Source organism: Salvelinus alpinus, chromosome 18 (assembly GCF_045679555.1).
Source record: "Salvelinus alpinus chromosome 18, SLU_Salpinus.1, whole genome shotgun sequence".
Lineage (NCBI taxonomy): Eukaryota > Metazoa > Chordata > Actinopteri > Salmoniformes > Salmonidae > Salvelinus > Salvelinus alpinus.
In genome coordinates this window covers 50,263,438-50,286,324 of record NC_092103.1, presented here as the reverse complement: position 1 = coordinate 50,286,324, position 22,887 = coordinate 50,263,438, and the positions used below count along the sequence as shown (strand labels likewise).

Below are 22,887 nucleotides of genomic sequence, written 5' to 3'. Positions count from 1 at the left end.
TCATATATCTTTATGTACATATTCTTTATCCCTTTACACTTGTGTGTATAAGGTAGCAGTTGTGGAATTGTTAGGTTAGATTACTCGTTGGTTATTACTGCATTGTCGGAACTAGAAGCACAAGCATTTCGCTACACTCGCATTAACATCTGCTAACCATGTGTATGTGACAAATACAATTTGATTTGATTTGATTTACCTGAAATCTGTGTTGCAGCTGATTGTTGCCAGTTCGTCTTGTCTTGTCAAGCCTACCAGAGTGTTTTTCCTACTCTCTGTTTCTAGCCCTTCCGGTTCCGACCTGTTCTGCCCGCCCTGACACTGAGCCCGCCTGCCTGACCATGCAGCCTACCCTGACCTCGAGCCTGCCTGCCCCCCTGTAACTTTCGGACTCTGACCTGGTTAAGGAACTTCTGCCTGTACTCAACCTGCCTATTTGTCTGCCCCTTGTATTTTAATAAATATCAGAGACTCAAACCATCTGAATCTGTGTATCGCCCTGTGTCGTTATAGTACGAACTGGCCATGACTGACCCAGCAGACTCGGACCGGCTCCGCAACGCCGTCTCCCTGTCACCATTGAAGAACATGAGGAGCTACTACAGAGGCTCTGGAAGGTCTCCATACGCTGTCAGGATGCCATGACCCCCTGATGCCGTAGTTCGTACATCTCAATTATCAGTAGAAACCACATTTGTTTAATAATCAAGTCAGCCATATCAGTTATGAGGCTGAATGAACTGTTTTGCTGCTCCGCTGATAGCACAGGTGTAATAGTGGTAAGATGTTGGGACTCTGCTGTTGGGATAGCTTTATGTAGGTCCTAACAGTTTGTGTGCACCGTTTGTGACCGTTATCAGTGGCGGATTTAGGTATAGGCGACATGGGCAGTCGCCCTGGGTGGCATCTTGCCGGGAGCGGCACGGAGCGCCCGCACAAAATAATAATAATAATAAAATACATACATTAGAATGGTGACATTTGCTCGATTGGATTTCTATCGCTTTATTTGCACGTCACGCCAATGATATCATGTCACCGTGTGGGACTGTGGGTCAATTAACCTTGTCGGAGTGGGCGGCCTGATTCTAGTTTGTGAGCTAGGCAGGCTACTGCCTGGGAAGGTCTCCCACTCAGAAGAATGAGATGGGGAGGGGGGCGGGGATAGGTCTCCCCACTGGAAGCCCGAGGTAAGGAGAGCAGTGATCTCAGGTCTCCCCACTGGAAGCCCGAGGTAAGGAGAGCAGTGACCTCAGGTCTCCCCACTGGAAGCCCGAGGTAAGGAGAGCAGTGACCTCAGGTCTCCCCACTGGAAGCCCGAGGTAAGGAGAGCAGTGACCTCAGGTCTCCCCACTGGAAGCCCGAGGTAAGGAGAGCAGTGACCTCAGGTCTCCCCACTGGAAGCCCGAGGTAAGGAGAGCAGTGACCTCAGGTTAACCCACTGGAAGCCCGAGGTAAGGAGAGCAGTGACCTCAGGTCTCCCCACTGGAAGCCCGAGGTAAGGAGAGCAGTGACCTCAGGTCTCCCCACTGGAAGCCCGAGGTAAGGAGAGCAGTGACCTCAGGTCTCCCCACTGGAAGCCCGAGGTAAGGAGAGCAGTGACCTCAGGTCTCCCCACTGGAAGCCCGAGGTAAGGAGAGCAGTGACCTCAGGTTAACCCACTGGAAGCCCGAGGTAAGGAGAGCAGTGACCTCAGGTCTCCCCACTGGAAGCCCGAGGTAAGGAGAGCAGTGACCTCAGGTCTCCCCACTGGAAGCCCGAGGTAAGGAGAGCAGTGATCTCAGGTTAACCCACTGGAAGCCCGAGGTAAGGAGAGCAGTGATCTCAGGTTAACCCACTGGAAGCCCGAGGTAGGGGGAGCAGGGGAAACTATCAAATAGCGCACCTCTAACTTTATTCTATAGTTAAGTAATTTAGTTTGTGTTTCTTGTTTGAAGTGCAATAGTATAATAATCAGGTTCTCTTCTTTATAAGTGTGTTATTCTATTTGTGTGATATAGGATTTGTGCAATTTAGTTGTATTTGTGTGTTTTTTCTTAGCAATAGGGTATTAGTGTAATAATTCAATTATCTTTTTATTTTGTATTTATATTCTACAATTTGTTTCTCTTTCACTTTGTTACTTCTTTTTGATATTTATGAGTCTTATTTTTGTATATATATTTATGTAGTTTTAAATGTTATGATTATTTATTTGTGATGTTCCTAATGTCTGAATAAAACATTTACAGTTAGAGCAGAATGGTGTTTTTTTTTTTGGGGGGGGGGGGGGGTGAAGGGGCGGTTCGCCCAGAGAGCAATACAGGCTAGATCCGCCACTGACCGTTATAGAGCAACTAATATATTGTTCAGTGTTGTGTAGTGGCTTTGCTGGAAAGCATCTAAAAAAAAAATAATGGGGGAGCTTGCCCCACCAATATGTACATGCTAAAATCGCCACTGGATAAAACATCGCCTATATCAGCTGTATAAAGGCAATGTTCCCGCGGTGGCGCAGGGGACACACTCTTTTTTTTATTTTTTTATTTTTTATTATTTTTATTTTTTATTTTTATTTTATTTTATTTTTTTACCGTTATTTTACCAGGTAAGTTGACTGAGAACACGTTCTCATTTGCAGCAACGACCTGGGGAATAGTATCAGGGGAGAGGAGGGGGATGAATGAGCCAATTGTAAACTGGGGATTATTAGGTGACCGTGATGGTTGAGGGCCAGATTGGGAATTTAGCCAGGACACCGGGGTTAACACCCCTACTCTTACGATAAGTGCCATGGGATCTTTAATGACCTCAGAGAGTCAGGTGTCCTCTTCACGCCGTCTTCACGCCGTCCCTCTCCACCCATTGCAGAGGCTGCATTCACGATAAACGCTGCATATCGGCTCAAACAGAAATTACCTTTACATTTCTTGTGCGCAATCTGTAACTCTTCAGGGATACAGATTGAATATAGACCTACATTGGTGTACTGACATCGAAATAGTTGTAAAGACAAAACCATTGAAACAAAGAGATTGTATTCATTTAACGTGGAAATGTTACTCGTGCAGAATAAATATTGTCTCTGAGCTAACTTCCCTAAACTGTCGTCCCAGTCCCATCCAGTGTTTTGTCATCATGTACGTAGCCTACCCCAGTGGTGCCTCTGTTTGAAACACGGAACTACTGTAGGAGGTGGATGGGTAGGGTCGTGATTAGCACATTTCAACAGACTCCGGTGGCAGTCCTTGGTGAAGTTTGGCGCCGGGGTCAGAGAGTTACACCGAGTCTGGTGGGTGTTGTTGTTTCACCACCTGTCGGTTTCTATCGGGACTAATCATGTTACCATTGGGTACACTGCGTAAACGCATCGAGCCAGTGGTCCTATGTGCCCAAATAGCAAGCGCGTTTTTCGACACCGGCTTGCAGATGGTGGTAAAAGAGCAATGCGCCATTGCGACTGATGCGCTTAATCCAACCCCCACCGAGGACAGCCGGCAGAAAGCTATGTCCAACTTTTACATGATATATAACATGCTGTCCAAGTTCGTTCCGATCCTACCCGCCATTATCTTAGCCAAGGTAAGTCAGTGCGCAGCAATTTTTCGATTGGAAATTTAACACCCACAATGTTAAATGTGGAAATGAAATGTGATTCCCAACTAGTGTTAAACTAACAAGCCAAAGAGTGGTGTGTCCCTAACACCATGAATGTTGTAAATTCCGATTTAAAAGGTGCTACACAGGATTTTCTTTCTTCATTTTTTCCCCATTGTAATTTCAGAAAAATGTCCATAATATATCGAGGGGGTTAAAGTGAGATGATGTGAGATGATGTTAAAGTGTTTGACAGTATTACTTACGCGACAGTATTGTGATTGGCGGTGATATTCGGCTATTAATTTCTCCGACCAGAGCAGTATCTTTTGTCAAACTGGGAAAAGCCGTTCTGACTTTGTGGCTGTGTTATCTAGTCAAAATGGGAAATTTCCTGGTTGCAGTTAGACTGACTGCCAAGGTAGGGAAGATTGATCAATGAGACCAATCTAAACTGGAACAACTATCTCAATAATGGGTGAAGTAAGTCCAACCACTTACAGATTGGATTAATTTAGAAACGTTTATGTTATTTATCTTGTTGTAGTGTAATATTAATCAATCAATCAATGTGCAGAAACATAGATAAAAAATAACGATTCTGAAAAGCAACCTGAAACAAAGTATGCTGGGAAATATGATGAGACCCCTCCCATATCTTTCCCCCCCAAAGAATTAACGGAAATGAACTCAACACAGTCGAGTAACAACAACAACAACAAAACGACATGTATTCACTGCAGGTGGTTTCAATTTCAATCCCACTGGTGTTAACCCCACTAGAATCAACACTCAGATATACCACTGGTGTTAACCCCACTAGAATCAACACTCAGATATACCACTGGTGTTAACCCCACTAGAATCAACACTCAGATATACCACTGGTGTTAACCCCACTAGAATCAACACTCAGATATACCACTGGTGTTAACCCCACTAGAATCAACACTCAGATATACCACTGGTGTTAACCCCACTAGAATCAACACTCAGATATACCACTGGTGTTAACCCCACTAGAATCAACACTCAGATATAACACTGGTGTTAACCCCACTAGAATCAACACTCAGATATAACACTGGTGTTAACCCCACTAGAATCAACACTCAGATATACCACTGGTGTTAACCCCACTAGAATCAACACTCAGATATACCACTGGTGTTAACCCCACTAGAATCAACACTCAGATATAACACTGGTGTTAACCCCACTAGAATCAACACTCAGATATACCACTGGTGTTAACCCCACTAGAATCAACACTCAGATATACCACTGGTGTTAACCCCACTAGAATCAACACTCAGATATAACACTGGTGTTAACCCCACTAGAATCAACACTCAGATATACCACTGGTGTTAACCCCACTAGAATCAACACTCAGATATAACACTGGTGTTAACCCCACTAGAATCAACACTCAGATATACCACTGGTGTTAACCCCACTAGAATCAACACTCAGATATACCACTGGTGTTAACCCCACTAGAATCAACACTCAGATATAACACTGGTGTTAACCCCACTAGAATCAACACTCAGATATAACACTGGTGCTAACCCCACTAGAATCAACACTCAGATATAACACTGGTGTTAACCCCACTAGAATCAACACTCAGATATACCACTGGTGTTAACCCCACTAGAATCAACACTCAGATATACCACTGGTGTTAACCCCACTAGAATCAACACTCAGATATACCACTGGTGTTAACCCCACTAGAATCAACACTCAGATATAACACTGGTGTTAACCCCACTAGAATCAACACTCAGATATAACACTGGTGTTAACCCCACTAGAATCAACACTCAGATATAACACTGGTGTTAACCCCACTAGAATCAACACTCAGATATAACACTGGTGTTAACCCCACTAGAATCAACACTCAGATATAACACTGGTGTTAACCCCACTAGAATCAACACTCAGATATACCACTGGTGTTAACCCCACTAGAATCAACACTCAGATATAACACTGGTGTTAACCCCACTAGAATCAACACTCAGAATAACACTGGTGTTAACCCCACTAGAATCAACACTCAGATATAACACTTTTTGCCTCAACACCGAGATTTTAACAGCCACAAATTTGCTCTGTAGACTTTGTGTTTCGCAATCCTTTACAGTCTTTACTATACCCTATTGTTGTAACCTACTGTTATTGCTGAATCAACTATAAGTATTTTAAATACGTCTGATGAAATGCTTTCATTTATTCATTCATTCATTTGTTTATTCATTCAAAAGGTAGGGGACCTGGGGTACCGTAAGATCCCCATCGTCATCCCTCTGGTGGGTTACCTGGTCTCCAGAGTGGTCTTACTCCTGGTCATAGTGATGGAGCTCCCGATCCAGGCCATGTTCGGCGGGGTGACGGTCCACGGACTCAGCGGCGGGTTCTGCTCCTACTGGGCCGGGGTCATGGCCCTGGTGTCGCTCACCTCCACCGAGGAGGACCGGTCTCTCCGCATGATGCGCATGGAGCTGGTCTACGGCGTAGCCGGTCTCATCGGTAGTTTGGCGTCCGGGCACCTCTTCCAGTTGTACAGTGTGGACTTTAAACAGGGGACTCTGTTAGTGAGCCTGAGTGTCTTCCTCTACTTTGTGTGTCTCATCTACACAACGTTCTTCTTTTTAATGCCAACCGTCTCGCCAAGCGCACAAGAGCGCAACGAGACCAACGGTATCGACACGCAATATTCCAAGAATATTCTGAACATTCTGCTTCTTTTTGCGTGTGGGATTCTATATGACGTGGCGGTGGGAGGAGGCATGGAGATACTGGTGACCTTTGAGATGAAGGAGCCACTAAACTGGAACGCCACCCAGGTGAGTTGAAATGCATTTGATTTTTGGGGGTTAAAATATGTGTGTGTGTGTGTGTGTGGATTTGTAGCCTGAGTACTGGTCTGTTGTGCCATCATGCCACTCCTGGCCCTGTCATGCCAAACATGTTTAACCAGGAGTTGGAAAGATAGCAGCAACAGATCTAGGCCCAGGCATTTGGTCCCCCAGAGGGTAACATTTGAAAACATTCATTAAAACACATTTCCAAACCAGAGCCCTCTATTGCAGAGTTGTGAGACTATTAACTGTTGTTATAGCGGGCTCTGGTTAAACCAAAAGACATCAACAGGTAGGTTACGGTAACGCCGCCGGGTTCCTGGTCTTCCTGACGAGCTTCCTGGGTGTCATGATAATGTCCAGGTGGGTGAGTGACGTCACCCTCATCATCATCGGCATGGTGTCCTTCGCTGCCGGGATCTACTTTATGGCCTTCGTCACGGCAACGTACATGTTCTATCTGGGTAAGAGGAAGTTCATCATGACTGGTTTGATTTCAGACAATATTACAATGTAACACACAGGGTCCACAGTGAATGACAAGGCTCCTCTTTATTACAGTTAAAACCAGGTTAAACACACACACACACACACAGAGAGACAGAGAGAGAGAGACACACAGAGAGAGAGAGACACAGAGAGAGAGACACAGAGCGAGAGAGACACAGAGCGAGAGAGACACAGAGAGAGAGAGACACAGAGCGAGAGAGACACAGAGAGAGAGAGACACAGAGAGAGAGCGCAAACACAGCGAGAGAGAGACACAGAGAGCGAGAGACACAGAGAGCGAGAGACACAGAGAGCGAGAGACACAGAGAGCGAGAGACACAGAGAGCGAGAGACACAGAGAGAGAGAAACACAGCGAGAGAAACACAGAGAGAGAGAGATACAGAGAGAGAGAAACACAGCGAGAGAGACACAGAGAGAGAGAGACACAGAGCGAGAGAGACACAGAGCGAGAGAGACACAGAGAGCGAGAGACACAGAGAGCGAGAGACACAGAGCGAGAGAGACACAGAGAGAGAAAGACAGAGAAAGACAGAGAGAGAGACACAGAGAGAGAGACATAGAGAGAGAGACATAGAGAGACAGAGAAAGACACACAGAGAGAGAGAGAAGGAGAGAGACACAGAGAGAGACAAAGTGAGAGAAAAGGAGAGAGACATCAATGATTTGCGTAACCTGTAAACCTTGACAGAGATGAGGAAGTGAAACACTGCATGTTTTAAAAGGAAGCGTCACCTTATTTATTTAAAAATTAGTCTTATCTTCACACTGTAAAGTCTCTCAGCCCCTTCAAATTGTGGACTGTAAATGTAGTATTACTGGAGAGACTATAAGGGGAACTCGCCTAGGGACTTGAGTCAACAGAAATGTGGTTACACCCTTTACACACTCACTCACTGCTTTCTTACAAAACTCCACAGCAGACCAAATATAATTCATATAACAGACAGCTGACAGAATATAATATAATAGACAGCTGACAGAATATAATATAATAGACAGCTGACAGCTGACAGAATATAATATAATATAATAGACAGCTGACAGAATATAATATAGACAGCTGACAGAATATAATATAATAAACAGCTGACAGAATATAATATAATAGACAGCTGACAGAATATAATATAATAGACAGCTGACAGAATATAATATAACAGACAACTGACAGAATATAATATAATATAACAGACAACTGACAGAATATAATATAACAGACAGCTGACAGAATATAATATAATAGACAGCTGACAGAATATAATATAATATAACAGACAGCTGACAGAATATAATATAATAGACAGCTGACAGAATATAATATAATAGACAGCTGACAGAATATAATATAACAGACAGCTGACAGAATATAATATAATAGACAGCTGACAGAATATAATATAACAGACAGCTGACAGAATATAATATAATATAACAGACAGCTGACAGAATATAATATAATAGACAGCTGACAGAATATAATATAATAGACAGCTGACAGAATATAATATAACAGACAGCTGACAGAATATAATATAACAGACAGCTGACAGAATATAATATAACAGACAGCTGACAGAATATAATATAACAGACAGCTGACAGAATATAATATAACAGACAGCTGACAGAATATAATATAATAGAAAGCTGACAGAATATAATATAATAAATATAATATAATATAATAGACAGCTGACAGAATAAAATATAATAGACAGCTGACAGAATATAATATAATAGAAAGCTGACAGAATATAATATAATATAATAGACCGCTGACAGAATATAATATAATAGACAGCTGACAGAATATAATATAATAGACAGCTGACAGAATATAATATCACAGACAGCTGACAGAATATAATATAACAGACAGCTGACAGAATATAATATAATAGACAGCTGACAGAATATAATATAATAGACAGCTGACAGAATATAATATAATAGACAGCTGACAGAATATAATATAATATAATAGACAGCTGACAGAATATAATATAATATAATAGACAGCTGACAGAATATAATATAATAGACAGCTGACAGAATATAATATAATAGACAGCTGACAAAATATAATATAATAGACAGCTGACAGAATATAATATAATATAATAGACAGCTGACAGAATATATTATAATAGACAGCTGACAGAATATAATATAATAGAAAGCTGACAGAATATAATATAATATAATAGACAGCTGACAGAATATAATATAATATAAAAGATAGCTGACAGAATATAATATAATAGACAGCTGACAGAATATAATATAATAGACAGCTGACAGAATATAATATAACAGACAGCTGACAGAATATAATATAATAGACAGCTGACAGAATATAATATAATAGACAGCTGACAAAATATAATATAATAGACAGCTGACAGAATATAATATAATAGATAGCTGACAGAATATAATATAATATAACAGACAGCTGACAGAATATAATATAATAGACAGCTGACAAAATATAATAGACAGCTGACAGAATATAATATAATAGACACCTGACAGAATATAATATAACAGACAGCTGACAGAATATAATATAACAGACAGCTGACAGAATATAATATAATAGAAAGCTGACAGAATATAATATAATAAATATAATATAATATAATAGACAGCTGACAGAATAAAATATAATAGACAGCTGACAGAATATAATATAATAGAAAGCTGACAGAATATAATATAATATAATAGACCGCTGACAGAATATAATATAATAGACAGCTGACAGAATATAATATAATAGACAGCTGACAGAATATAATATCACAGACAGCTGACAGAATATAATATAACAGACAGCTGACAGAATATAATATAATAGACAGCTGACAGAATATAATATAATAGACAGCTGACAGAATATAATATAATAGACAGCTGACAGAATATAATATAATATAATAGACAGCTGACAGAATATAATATAATATAATAGACAGCTGACAGAATATAATATAATAGACAGCTGACAGAATATAATATAATAGACAGCTGACAAAATATAATATAATAGACAGCTGACAGAATATAATATAATATAATAGACAGCTGACAGAATATATTATAATAGACAGCTGACAGAATATAATATAATAGAAAGCTGACAGAATATAATATAATATAATAGACAGCTGACAGAATATAATATAATATAAAAGATAGCTGACAGAATATAATATAATAGACAGCTGACAGAATATAATATAATAGACAGCTGACAGAATATAATATAACAGACAGCTGACAGAATATAATATAATAGACAGCTGACAGAATATAATATAATAGACAGCTGACAAAATATAATATAATAGACAGCTGACAGAATATAATATAATAGATAGCTGACAGAATATAATATAATATAACAGACAGCTGACAGAATATAATATAATAGACAGCTGACAAAATATAATAGACAGCTGACAGAATATAATATAATAGACACCTGACAGAATATAATATAATAGAAAGCTGACAGAATATAATATAATATAATAGACAGCTGACAGAATATAATATAATAGATAGCTGACAGAATATAATATAATATAACAGACAGCTGACAGAATATAATATAATAGACAGCTGACAAAATATAATATAATAGACAGCTGACAGAATATAATATAATAGATAGCTGACAGAATATAATAGACAGCTGACAGAATATAATATAATAGACACCTGACAGAATATAATATAATAGACACCTGACAGAATATAATATAATAGACACCTGACAGAATATAATATAATAAACAGCTGACAGAATATAATATAATATAATAGACAGCTGACAGAATATAATATAATAGACAGCTGACAGAATATAATATAATATAACAGACAGCTGACAGAATATAATATAATATAACAGACAGCTGCCAGAATATAATATAACAGACAGCTGACAGAATATAATATAATAGACAGCTGACAGAATATAATATAATATAACAGACAGCTGACAGAATATAATATAATATAACAGACAGCTGCCAGAATATAATATAATAGACAGCTGACAGAATATATAATATGACAGCTGACAGAATATAATATAATAGATAGCTGACAGAATATAATATAATAGACAGCTGACAGAATATAATATAATATGACAGCTGACAGAATATAATATAATAGATAGCTGACAGAATATAATATAATAGACAGCTGACAGAATATAATATAATAGACAGCTGACAGAATATAATATAACAGACAGCTGACAGAATATAATATAACAGACAGCTGACAGAATATAATATAATAGACAGCTGACAGAATATAATATAATATGACAGCTGACAGAATATAATATAATAGATAGCTGACAGAATATAATATAATAGACAGCTGACAGAATATAATATAATAGACAGCTGACAGAATATAATATAATATAATAGACAGCTGACAGAAAATAATATAATAGACAGCTGACAGAATATAATATAATAGACAGCTGACAGAATATAATATAATATAACAGACAGCTGACAGAATATAATATAATATAACAGACAGCTGACAGAATATAATATAACAGACAGCTGACAGAATATAATATAACAGACAGCTGACAGAATATAATATAACAGACAGCTGACAGAATATAATATAATATAACAGACAGCTGACAGAATATAATATAACAGACAGCTGACAGAATATAATATAACAGACAGCTGACAGAATATAATATAATAGAAAGCTGACAGAATATAATATAATAAATATAATATAATAGACAGCTGACAGAATATAATATAATAGACAGCTGACAGAATATAATAGAAAGCTGACAGAATATAATATAATATAATAGACCGCTGACAGAATATAATATAATAGACAGCTGACAGAATATAATATAATAGACAGCTGACAGAATATAATATAACAGACAGCTGACAGAATATAATATAACAGACAGCTGACAGAATATAATATAATAGACAGCTGACAGAATATAATATAATAGACAGCTGACAGAATATAATATAATAGACAGCTGACAGAATATAATATAATATAATAGACAGCTGACAGAATATAATATAATAGACAGCTGACACAATATAATATAATAGACAGCTGACAGAATATAATATAATAGACAGCTGACAGAATATAATATAATATAATAGACAGCTGACAGAATATAATATAATATAATAGACAGCTGACAGAATATAATATAACAGACAGCTGACAGAATATAATAGACAGCTGACAGAATATAATATAATAGACAGCTGACACAATATAATATAATAGACAGCTGACACAATATAATAGACAGCTGACAGAATATAATATAATAGACAGCTGACACAATATAATATAATAGACAGCTGACAGAATATAATATAATAGATAGCTGACAGAATATAATATAATATAATAGACAGCTGACAGAATATAATATAATATAATAGACAGCTGACAGAATATAATATAATAGACAGCTGACAGAATATAATATAATAGACAGCTGACAGAATATAATATAATAGACCGCTGACAGAATATAATATAACAGACAGCTGACAGAATATAATATAATAGACCGCTGACAGAATATAATATAACAGACAGCTGACAGAATATAATATAATAGACAGCTGACAGAATATAATATAATAGGCAGCTGACAGAATATAATATAATAGGCAGCTGACAGAATATAATATAATATAATAGACAGCTGACATAATATAATATAAAAGATAGCTGACAGAATATAATATAATATTATAGACAGCTGACAGAATATAATATAATATTATAGACAGCTGACAGAATATAATATAAAAGATAGCTGACAGAATATAATATACTATTATAGACAGCTGACAGAATATAATATAATATTATAGACAGCTGACAGAATATAATATAATATTATAGACAGCTGACAGAATATAATATAATAGACAGCTGACAGAATATAATATAATATAACAGACAGCTGACAGAATATAATATAATAGACAGCTGACAGAATATAATATAATAGACAGCTGACAGAATATAATATAACAGACAGCTGACAGAATATAATATAATAGACAGCTGACAGAATATAATATAACAGACAGCTGACAGAATATAATATAATATAACAGACAGCTGACAGAATATAATATAATAGACAGCTGACAGAATATAATATAATAGACAGCTGACAGAATATAATATAACAGACAGCTGACAGAATATAATATAACAGACAGCTGACAGAATATAATATAACAGACAGCTGACAGAATATAATATAACAGACAGCTGACAGAATATAATATAACAGACAGCTGACAGAATATAATATAATAGAAAGCTGACAGAATATAATATAATAAATATAATATAATAGACAGCTGACAGAATAAAATATAATAGACAGCTGACAGAATATAATATAATAGAAAGCTGACAGAATATAATATAATATAATAGACCGCTGACAGAATATAATATAATAGACAGCTGACAGAATATAATATAATAGACAGCTGACAGAATATAATATCACAGACAGCTGACAGAATATAATATAACAGACAGCTGACAGAATATAATATAATAGACAGCTGACAGAATATAATATAATAGACAGCTGACAGAATATAATATAATAGACAGCTGACAGAATATAATATAATATAATAGACAGCTGACAGAATATAATATAATAGACAGCTGACAGAATATAATATAATATAATAGACAGCTGACAGAATATAATATAATAGACAGCTGACAGAATATAATATAATAGACAGCTGACAAAATATAATATAATAGACAGCTGACAGAATATAATATAATATAATAGACAGCTGACAGAATATATTATAATAGACAGCTGACAGAATATAATATAATAGAAAGCTGACAGAATATAATATAATATAATAGACAGCTGACAGAATATAATATAATATAAAAGATAGCTGACAGAATATAATATAATAGACAGCTGACAGAATATAATATAATAGACAGCTGACAGAATATAATATAATATAACAGACAGCTGACAGAATATAATATAATAGACAGCTGACAGAATATAATATAATAGACAGCTGACAAAATATAATATAATAGACAGCTGACAGAATATAATATAATAGATAGCTGACAGAATATAATATAATATAACAGACAGCTGACAGAATATAATATAATAGACAGCTGACAAAATATAATAGACAGCTGACAGAATATAATATAATAGACACCTGACAGAATATAATATAATAGAAAGCTGACAGAATATAATATAATATAATAGACAGCTGACAGAATATAATATAATAGATAGCTGACAGAATATAATATAATATAACAGACAGCTGACAGAATATAATATAATAGACAGCTGACAAAATATAATATAATAGACAGCTGACAGAATATAATATAATAGATAGCTGACAGAATATAATAGACAGCTGACAGAATATAATATAATAGACACCTGACAGAATATAATATAATAGACACCTGACAGAATATAATATAATAGACACCTGACAGAATATAATATAATAAACAGCTGACAGAATATAATATAATATAATAGACAGCTGACAGAATATAATATAATAGACAGCTGACAGAATATAATATAATATAACAGACAGCTGACAGAATATAATATAATATAACAGACAGCTGCCAGAATATAATATAACAGACAGCTGACAGAATATAATATAATAGACAGCTGACAGAATATAATATAATATAACAGACAGCTGACAGAATATAATATAACAGACAGCTGCCAGAATATAATATAATAGACAGCTGACAGAATATATAATATGACAGCTGACAGAATATAATATAATAGATAGCTGACAGAATATAATATAATAGACAGCTGACAGAATATAATATAATATGACAGCTGACAGAATATAATATAATAGATAGCTGACAGAATATAATATAATAGACAGCTGACAGAATATAATATAATAGACAGCTGACAGAATATAATATAACAGACAGCTGACAGAATATAATATAATAGACAGCTGACAGAATATAATATAATATGACAGCTGACAGAATATAATATAATAGATAGCTGACAGAATATAATATAATAGACAGCTGACAGAATATAATATAATAGACAGCTGACAGAATATAATATAATATAATAGACAGCTGACAGAAAATAATATAATAGACAGCTGACAGAATATAATATAATAGACAGCTGACAGAATATAATATAATATAACAGACAGCTGACAGAATATAATATAATATAACAGACAGCTGACAGAATATAATATAACAGACAGCTGACAGAATATAATATAACAGACAGCTGACAGAATATAATATAACAGACAGCTGACAGAATATAATATAATATAACAGACAGCTGACAGAATATAATATAACAGACAGCTGACAGAATATAATATAACAGACAGCTGACAGAATATAATATAATAGAAAGCTGACAGAATATAATATAATAAATATAATATAATAGACAGCTGACAGAATATAATATAATAGACAGCTGACAGAATATAATAGAAAGCTGACAGAATATAATATAATATAATAGACCGCTGACAGAATATAATATAATAGACAGCTGACAGAATATAATATAATAGACAGCTGACAGAATATAATATAACAGACAGCTGACAGAATATAATATAACAGACAGCTGACAGAATATAATATAATAGACAGCTGACAGAATATAATATAATAGACAGCTGACAGAATATAATATAATAGACAGCTGACAGAATATAATATAATATAATAGACAGCTGACAGAATATAATATAATAGACAGCTGACACAATATAATATAATAGACAGCTGACAGAATATAATATAATAGACAGCTGACAGAATATAATATAATATAATAGACAGCTGACAGAATATAATATAATATAATAGACAGCTGACAGAATATAATATAACAGACAGCTGACAGAATATAATAGACAGCTGACAGAATATAATATAATAGACAGCTGACACAATATAATATAATAGACAGCTGACACAATATAATAGACAGCTGACAGAATATAATATAATAGACAGCTGACACAATATAATATAATAGACAGCTGACAGAATATAATATAATAGATAGCTGACAGAATATAATATAATATAATAGACAGCTGACAGAATATAATATAATATAATAGACAGCTGACAGAATATAATATAACAGACAGCTGACAGAATATAATATAATAGACAGCTGACAGAATATAATATAATAGACCGCTGACAGAATATAATATAACAGACAGCTGACAGAATATAATATAATAGACCGCTGACAGAATATAATATAACAGACAGCTGACAGAATATAATATACTAGACAGCTGACAGAATATAATATAATAGACAGCTGACAGAATATAATATAATAGGCAGCTGACAGAATATAATATAATATAATAGACAGCTGACATAATATAATATAAAAGATAGCTGACAGAATATAATATAAAAGATAGCTGACAGAATATAATATAATATTATAGACAGCTGACAGAATATAATATAATATTATAGACAGCTGACAGAATATAATATAATATTATAGACAGCTGACAGAATATAATATAATATAACAGACAGCTGACAGAATATAATATAATAGACAGCTGACAGAATATAATATAATAGACAGCTGACAGAATATAATATAATAGATAGCTGACAGAATATAATATAATATAACAGACAGCTGACAGAATATAATAGAATAGACAGCTGACAAAATATAATAGACAGCTGACAGAATATAATATAATAGACACCTGACAGAATATAATATAATAGACACCTGACAGAATATAATATAATAGACACCTGACAGAATATAATATAATAAACAGCTGACAGAATATAATATAATATAATAGACAGCTGACAGAATATAATATAATAGACAGCTGTCAGAATATAATATAATATAACAGACAGCTGACAGAATATAATAGACAGCTGACAGAATATAATATAATATAACAGACAGCTGACAGAATATAATATAATAGACAGCTGACAGAATATAATATAATATAACAGACAGCTGACAGAATATAATATAACAGACAGCTGACAGAATATAATATAACAGACAGCTGACAGAATATAATATAATAGAAAGCTGACAGAATATAATATAACAGACAGCTGACAGAATATAATATAATATAACAGACAGCTGACAGAATATAATATAATAGACAGCTGACAGAATATAATATAATAGACAGCTGACAGAATATAATATAACAGACAGCTGACAGAATATAATATAACAGACAGCTGACAGAATATAATATAACAGACAGCTGACAGAATATAATATAACAGACAGCTGACAGAATATAATATAACAGACAGCTGACAGAATATAATATAATAGAAAGCTGACAGAATATAATATAATAAATATAATATAATATAATAGACAGCTGACAGAATAAAATATAATAGACAGCTGACAGAATATAATATAATAGAAAGCTGACAGAATATAATATAATATAATAGACCGCTGACAGAATATAATATAATAGACAGCTGACAGAATATAATATAATAGACAGCTGACAGAATATAATATCACAGACAGCTGACAGAATATAATATAACAGACAGCTGACAGAATATAATATAATAGACAGCTGACAGAATATAATATAATAGACAGCTGACAGAATATAATATAATAGACAGCTGACAGAATATAATATAATATAATAGACAGCTGACAGAATATAATATAATAGACAGCTGACAGAATATAATATAATATAATAGACAGCTGACAGAATATAATATAATAGACAGCTGACAGAATATAATATAATAGACAGCTGACAAAATATAATATAATAGACAGCTGACAGAATATAATATAATATAATAGACAGCTGACAGAATATATTATAATAGACAGCTGACAGAATATAATATAATAGAAAGCTGACAGAATATAATATAATATAATAGACAGCTGACAGAATATAATATAATATAAAAGATAGCTGACAGAATATAATATAATAGACAGCTGACAGAATATAATATAATAGACAGCTGACAGAATATAATATAATATAACAGACAGCTGACAGAATATAATATAATAGACAGCTGACAGAATATAATATAATAGACAGCTGACAAAATATAATATAATAGACAGCTGACAGAATATAATATAATAGATAGCTGACAGAATATAATATAATATAACAGACAGCTGACAGAATATAATATAATAGACAGCTGACAAAATATAATAGACAGCTGACAGAATATAATATAATAGACACCTGACAGAATATAATATAATAGAAAGCTGACAGAATATAATATAATATAATAGACAGCTGACAGAATATAATATAATAGATAGCTGACAGAATATAATATAATATAACAGACAGCTGACAGAATATAATATAATAGACAGCTGACAAAATATAATATAATAGACAGCTGACAGAATATAATATAATAGATAGCTGACAGAATATAATAGACAGCTGACAGAATATAATATAATAGACACCTGACAGAATATAATATAATAGACACCTGACAGAATATAATATAATAGACACCTGACAGAATATAATATAATAAACAGCTGACAGAATATAATATAATATAATAGACAGCTGACAGAATATAATATAATAGACAGCTGACAGAATATAATATAATATAACAGACAGCTGACAGAATATAATATAATATAACAGACAGCTGCCAGAATATAATATAACAGACAGCTGACAGAATATAATATAATAGACAGCTGACAGAATATAATATAATATAACAGACAGCTGACAGAATATAATATAATATAACAGACAGCTGCCAGAATATAATATAATAGACAGCTGACAGAATATATAATATGACAGCTGACAGAATATAATATAATAGATAGCTGACAGAATATAATATAATAGACAGCTGACAGAATATAATATAATATGACAGCTGACAGAATATAATATAATAGATAGCTGACAGAATATAATATAATAGACAGCTGACAGAATATAATATAATAGACAGCTGACAGAATATAATATAACAGACAGCTGACAGAATATAATATAATAGACAGCTGACAGAATATAATATAATATGACAGCTGACAGAATATAATATAATAGATAGCTGACAGAATATAATATAATAGACAGCTGACAGAATATAATATAATAGACAGCTGACAGAATATAATATAATATAATAGACAGCTGACAGAAAATAATATAATAGACAGCTGACAGAATATAATATAATAGACAGCTGACAGAATATAATATAATATAACAGACAGCTGACAGAATATAATATAATATAACAGACAGCTGACAGAATATAATATAACAGACAGCTGACAGAATATAATATAACAGACAGCTGACAGAATATAATATAACAGACAGCTGACAGAATATAATATAATATAACAGACAGCTGACAGAATATAATATAACAGACAGCTGACAGAATATAATATAACAGACAGCTGACAGAATATAATATAATAGAAAGCTGACAGAATATAATATAATAAATATAATATAATAGACAGCTGACAGAATATAATATAATAGACAGCTGACAGAATATAATAGAAAGCTGACAGAATATAATATAATATAATAGACCGCTGACAGAATATAATATAATAGACAGCTGACAGAATATAATATAATAGACAGCTGACAGAATATAATATAACAGACAGCTGACAGAATATAATATAACAGACAGCTGACAGAATATAATATAATAGACAGCTGACAGAATATAATATAATAGACAGCTGACAGAATATAATATAATAGACAGCTGACAGAATATAATATAATATAATAGACAGCTGACAGAATATAATATAATAGACAGCTGACACAATATAATATAATAGACAGCTGACAGAATATAATATAATAGACAGCTGACAGAATATAATATAATATAATAGACAGCTGACAGAATATAATATAATATAATAGACAGCTGACAGAATATAATATAACAGACAGCTGACAGAATATAATAGACAGCTGACAGAATATAATATAATAGACAGCTGACACAATATAATATAATAGACAGCTGACACAATATAATAGACAGCTGACAGAATATAATATAATAGACAGCTGACACAATATAATATAATAGACAGCTGACAGAATATAATATAATAGATAGCTGACAGAATATAATATAATATAATAGACAGCTGACAGAATATAATATAATATAATAGACAGCTGACAGAATATAATATAACAGACAGCTGACAGAATATAATATAATAGACAGCTGACAGAATATAATATAATAGACCGCTGACAGAATATAATATAACAGACAGCTGACAGAATATAATATAATAGACCGCTGACAGAATATAATATAACAGACAGCTGACAGAATATAATATAATAGACAGCTGACAGAATATAATATAATAGACAGCTGACAGAATATAATATAATAGGCAGCTGACAGAATATAATATAATATAATAGACAGCTGACATAATATAATATAAAAGATAGCTGACAGAATATAATATAAAAGATAGCTGACAGAATATAATATAATATTATAGACAGCTGACAGAATATAATATAATATTATAGACAGCTGACAGAATATAATATAATATTATAGACAGCTGACAGAATATAATATAATATAACAGACAGCTGACAGAATATAATATAATAGACAGCTGACAGAATATAATATAATAGACAGCTGACAGAATATAATATAATAGATAGCTGACAGAATATAATATAATATAACAGACAGCTGACAGAATATAATATAATAGACAGCTGACAAAATATAATAGACAGCTGACAGAATATAATATAATAGACACCTGACAGAATATAATATAATAGACACCTGACAGAATATAATATAATAGACACCTGACAGAATATAATATAATAAACAGCTGACAGAATATAATATAATATAATAGACAGCTGACAGAATATAATATAATAGACAGCTGTCAGAATATAATATAATATAACAGACAGCTGACAGAATATAATAGACAGCTGACAGAATATAATATAATATAACAGACAGCTGACAGAATATAATATAATAGACAGCTGACAGAATATAATATAATATAACAGACAGCTGACAGAATATAATATAACAGACAGCTGACAGAATATAATATAACAGACAGCTGACAGAATATAATATAATAGAAAGCTGACAGAATATAATATAATAAATATAATATAATAGACAGCTGACAGAATATAATATAATAAACAGCTGACAGAATATAATAGAAAGCTGACAGAATATAATATAATATAATAGACCGCTGACAGAATATAATATAATATAATAGACAGCTGACAGAATATAATATAATAGACAGCTGACAGAATATAATATAACAGACAGCTGACAGAATATAATATAACAGACAGCTGACAGAATATAATATAATAGACAGCTGACAGAATATAATATAATAGACAGCTGACAGAATATAATATAATAGACAGCTGACAGAATATAATATAATATAATAGACAGCTGACAGAATATAATATAATAGACAGCTGACACAATATAATATAATAGACAGCTGACAGAATATAATATAATAGATAGCTGACAGAATATAATATAATATAATAGACAGCTGACAGAATATAATATAATATAATAGACAGCTGACAGAATATAATATAACAGACAGCTGACAGAATATAATAGACAGCTGACAGAATATAATATAATAGACAGCTGACACAATATAATATAATAGACAGCTGACACAATATAATAGACAGCTGACAGAATATAATATAATAGACAGCTGACACAATATAATATAATAGACAGCTGACAGAATATAATATAATAGATAGCTGACAGAATATAATATAATATAATAGACAGCTGACAGAATATAATATAATATAATAGACAGCTGACAGAATATAATATAATAGACAGCTGACAGAATATAATATAATATAATAGACAGCTGACAGAATATAATATAACAGACAGCTGACAGAATATAATAGACAGCTGACAGAATATAATATAATAGACAGCTGACAGAATATAATATAATAGACAGCTGACAGAATATAATATAATATAATAGACAGCTGACAGAATATAATATAATAGACAGCTGACACAATATAATATAATAGACAGCTGACACAATATAATAGACAGCTGACAGAATATAATATAATAGACAGCTGACACAATATAATATAATAGACAGCTGACAGAATATAATATAATAGATAGCTGACAGAATATAATATAATATAATAGACAGCTGACAGAATATAATATAATATAATAGACAGCTGACAGAATATAATATAACAGACAGCTGACAGAATATAATATAATAGACAGCTGACAGAATATAATATAATAGACCGCTGACAGAATATAATATAACAGACAGCTGACAGAATATAATATAATAGACCGCTGACAGAATATAATATAACAGACAGCTGACAGAATATAATATAATAGACAGCTGACAGAATATAATATAATAGACAGCTGACAGAATATAATATAATAGGCAGCTGACAGAATATAATATAATATAATAGACAGCTGACAGAATATAATATAAAAGATAGCTGACAGAATATAATATAATATTATAGACAGCTGACAGAATATAATATAATATTATAGACAGCCGACAGAATATAATATAAAAGATAGCTGACAGAATATAATATAATATTATAGACAGCTGAC

The 22,887-nt window shown here is 32.8% G+C and overlaps 1 protein-coding gene across 1 annotated transcript in view; it reads left to right on the top strand.

The window, feature by feature from the left end:
- Nucleotides 1-3,102: 3,102 nt before the first annotated feature.
- The window catches only part of LOC139544443 (solute carrier family 46 member 2-like), a 39,623-nt gene continuing 19,838 nt past the window's right edge, over nucleotides 3,103-22,887 (top strand). The window contains exons 1-3 of the mRNA XM_071351551.1: nucleotides 3,103-3,561; nucleotides 5,856-6,437; nucleotides 6,745-6,916. Of these exons, the coding sequence (XP_071207652.1) occupies nucleotides 3,319-3,561; nucleotides 5,856-6,437; nucleotides 6,745-6,916 (997 nt within the window). The 5' untranslated portion in view covers nucleotides 3,103-3,318. The remainder of the gene's footprint in view (nucleotides 3,562-5,855; nucleotides 6,438-6,744; nucleotides 6,917-22,887) is intronic.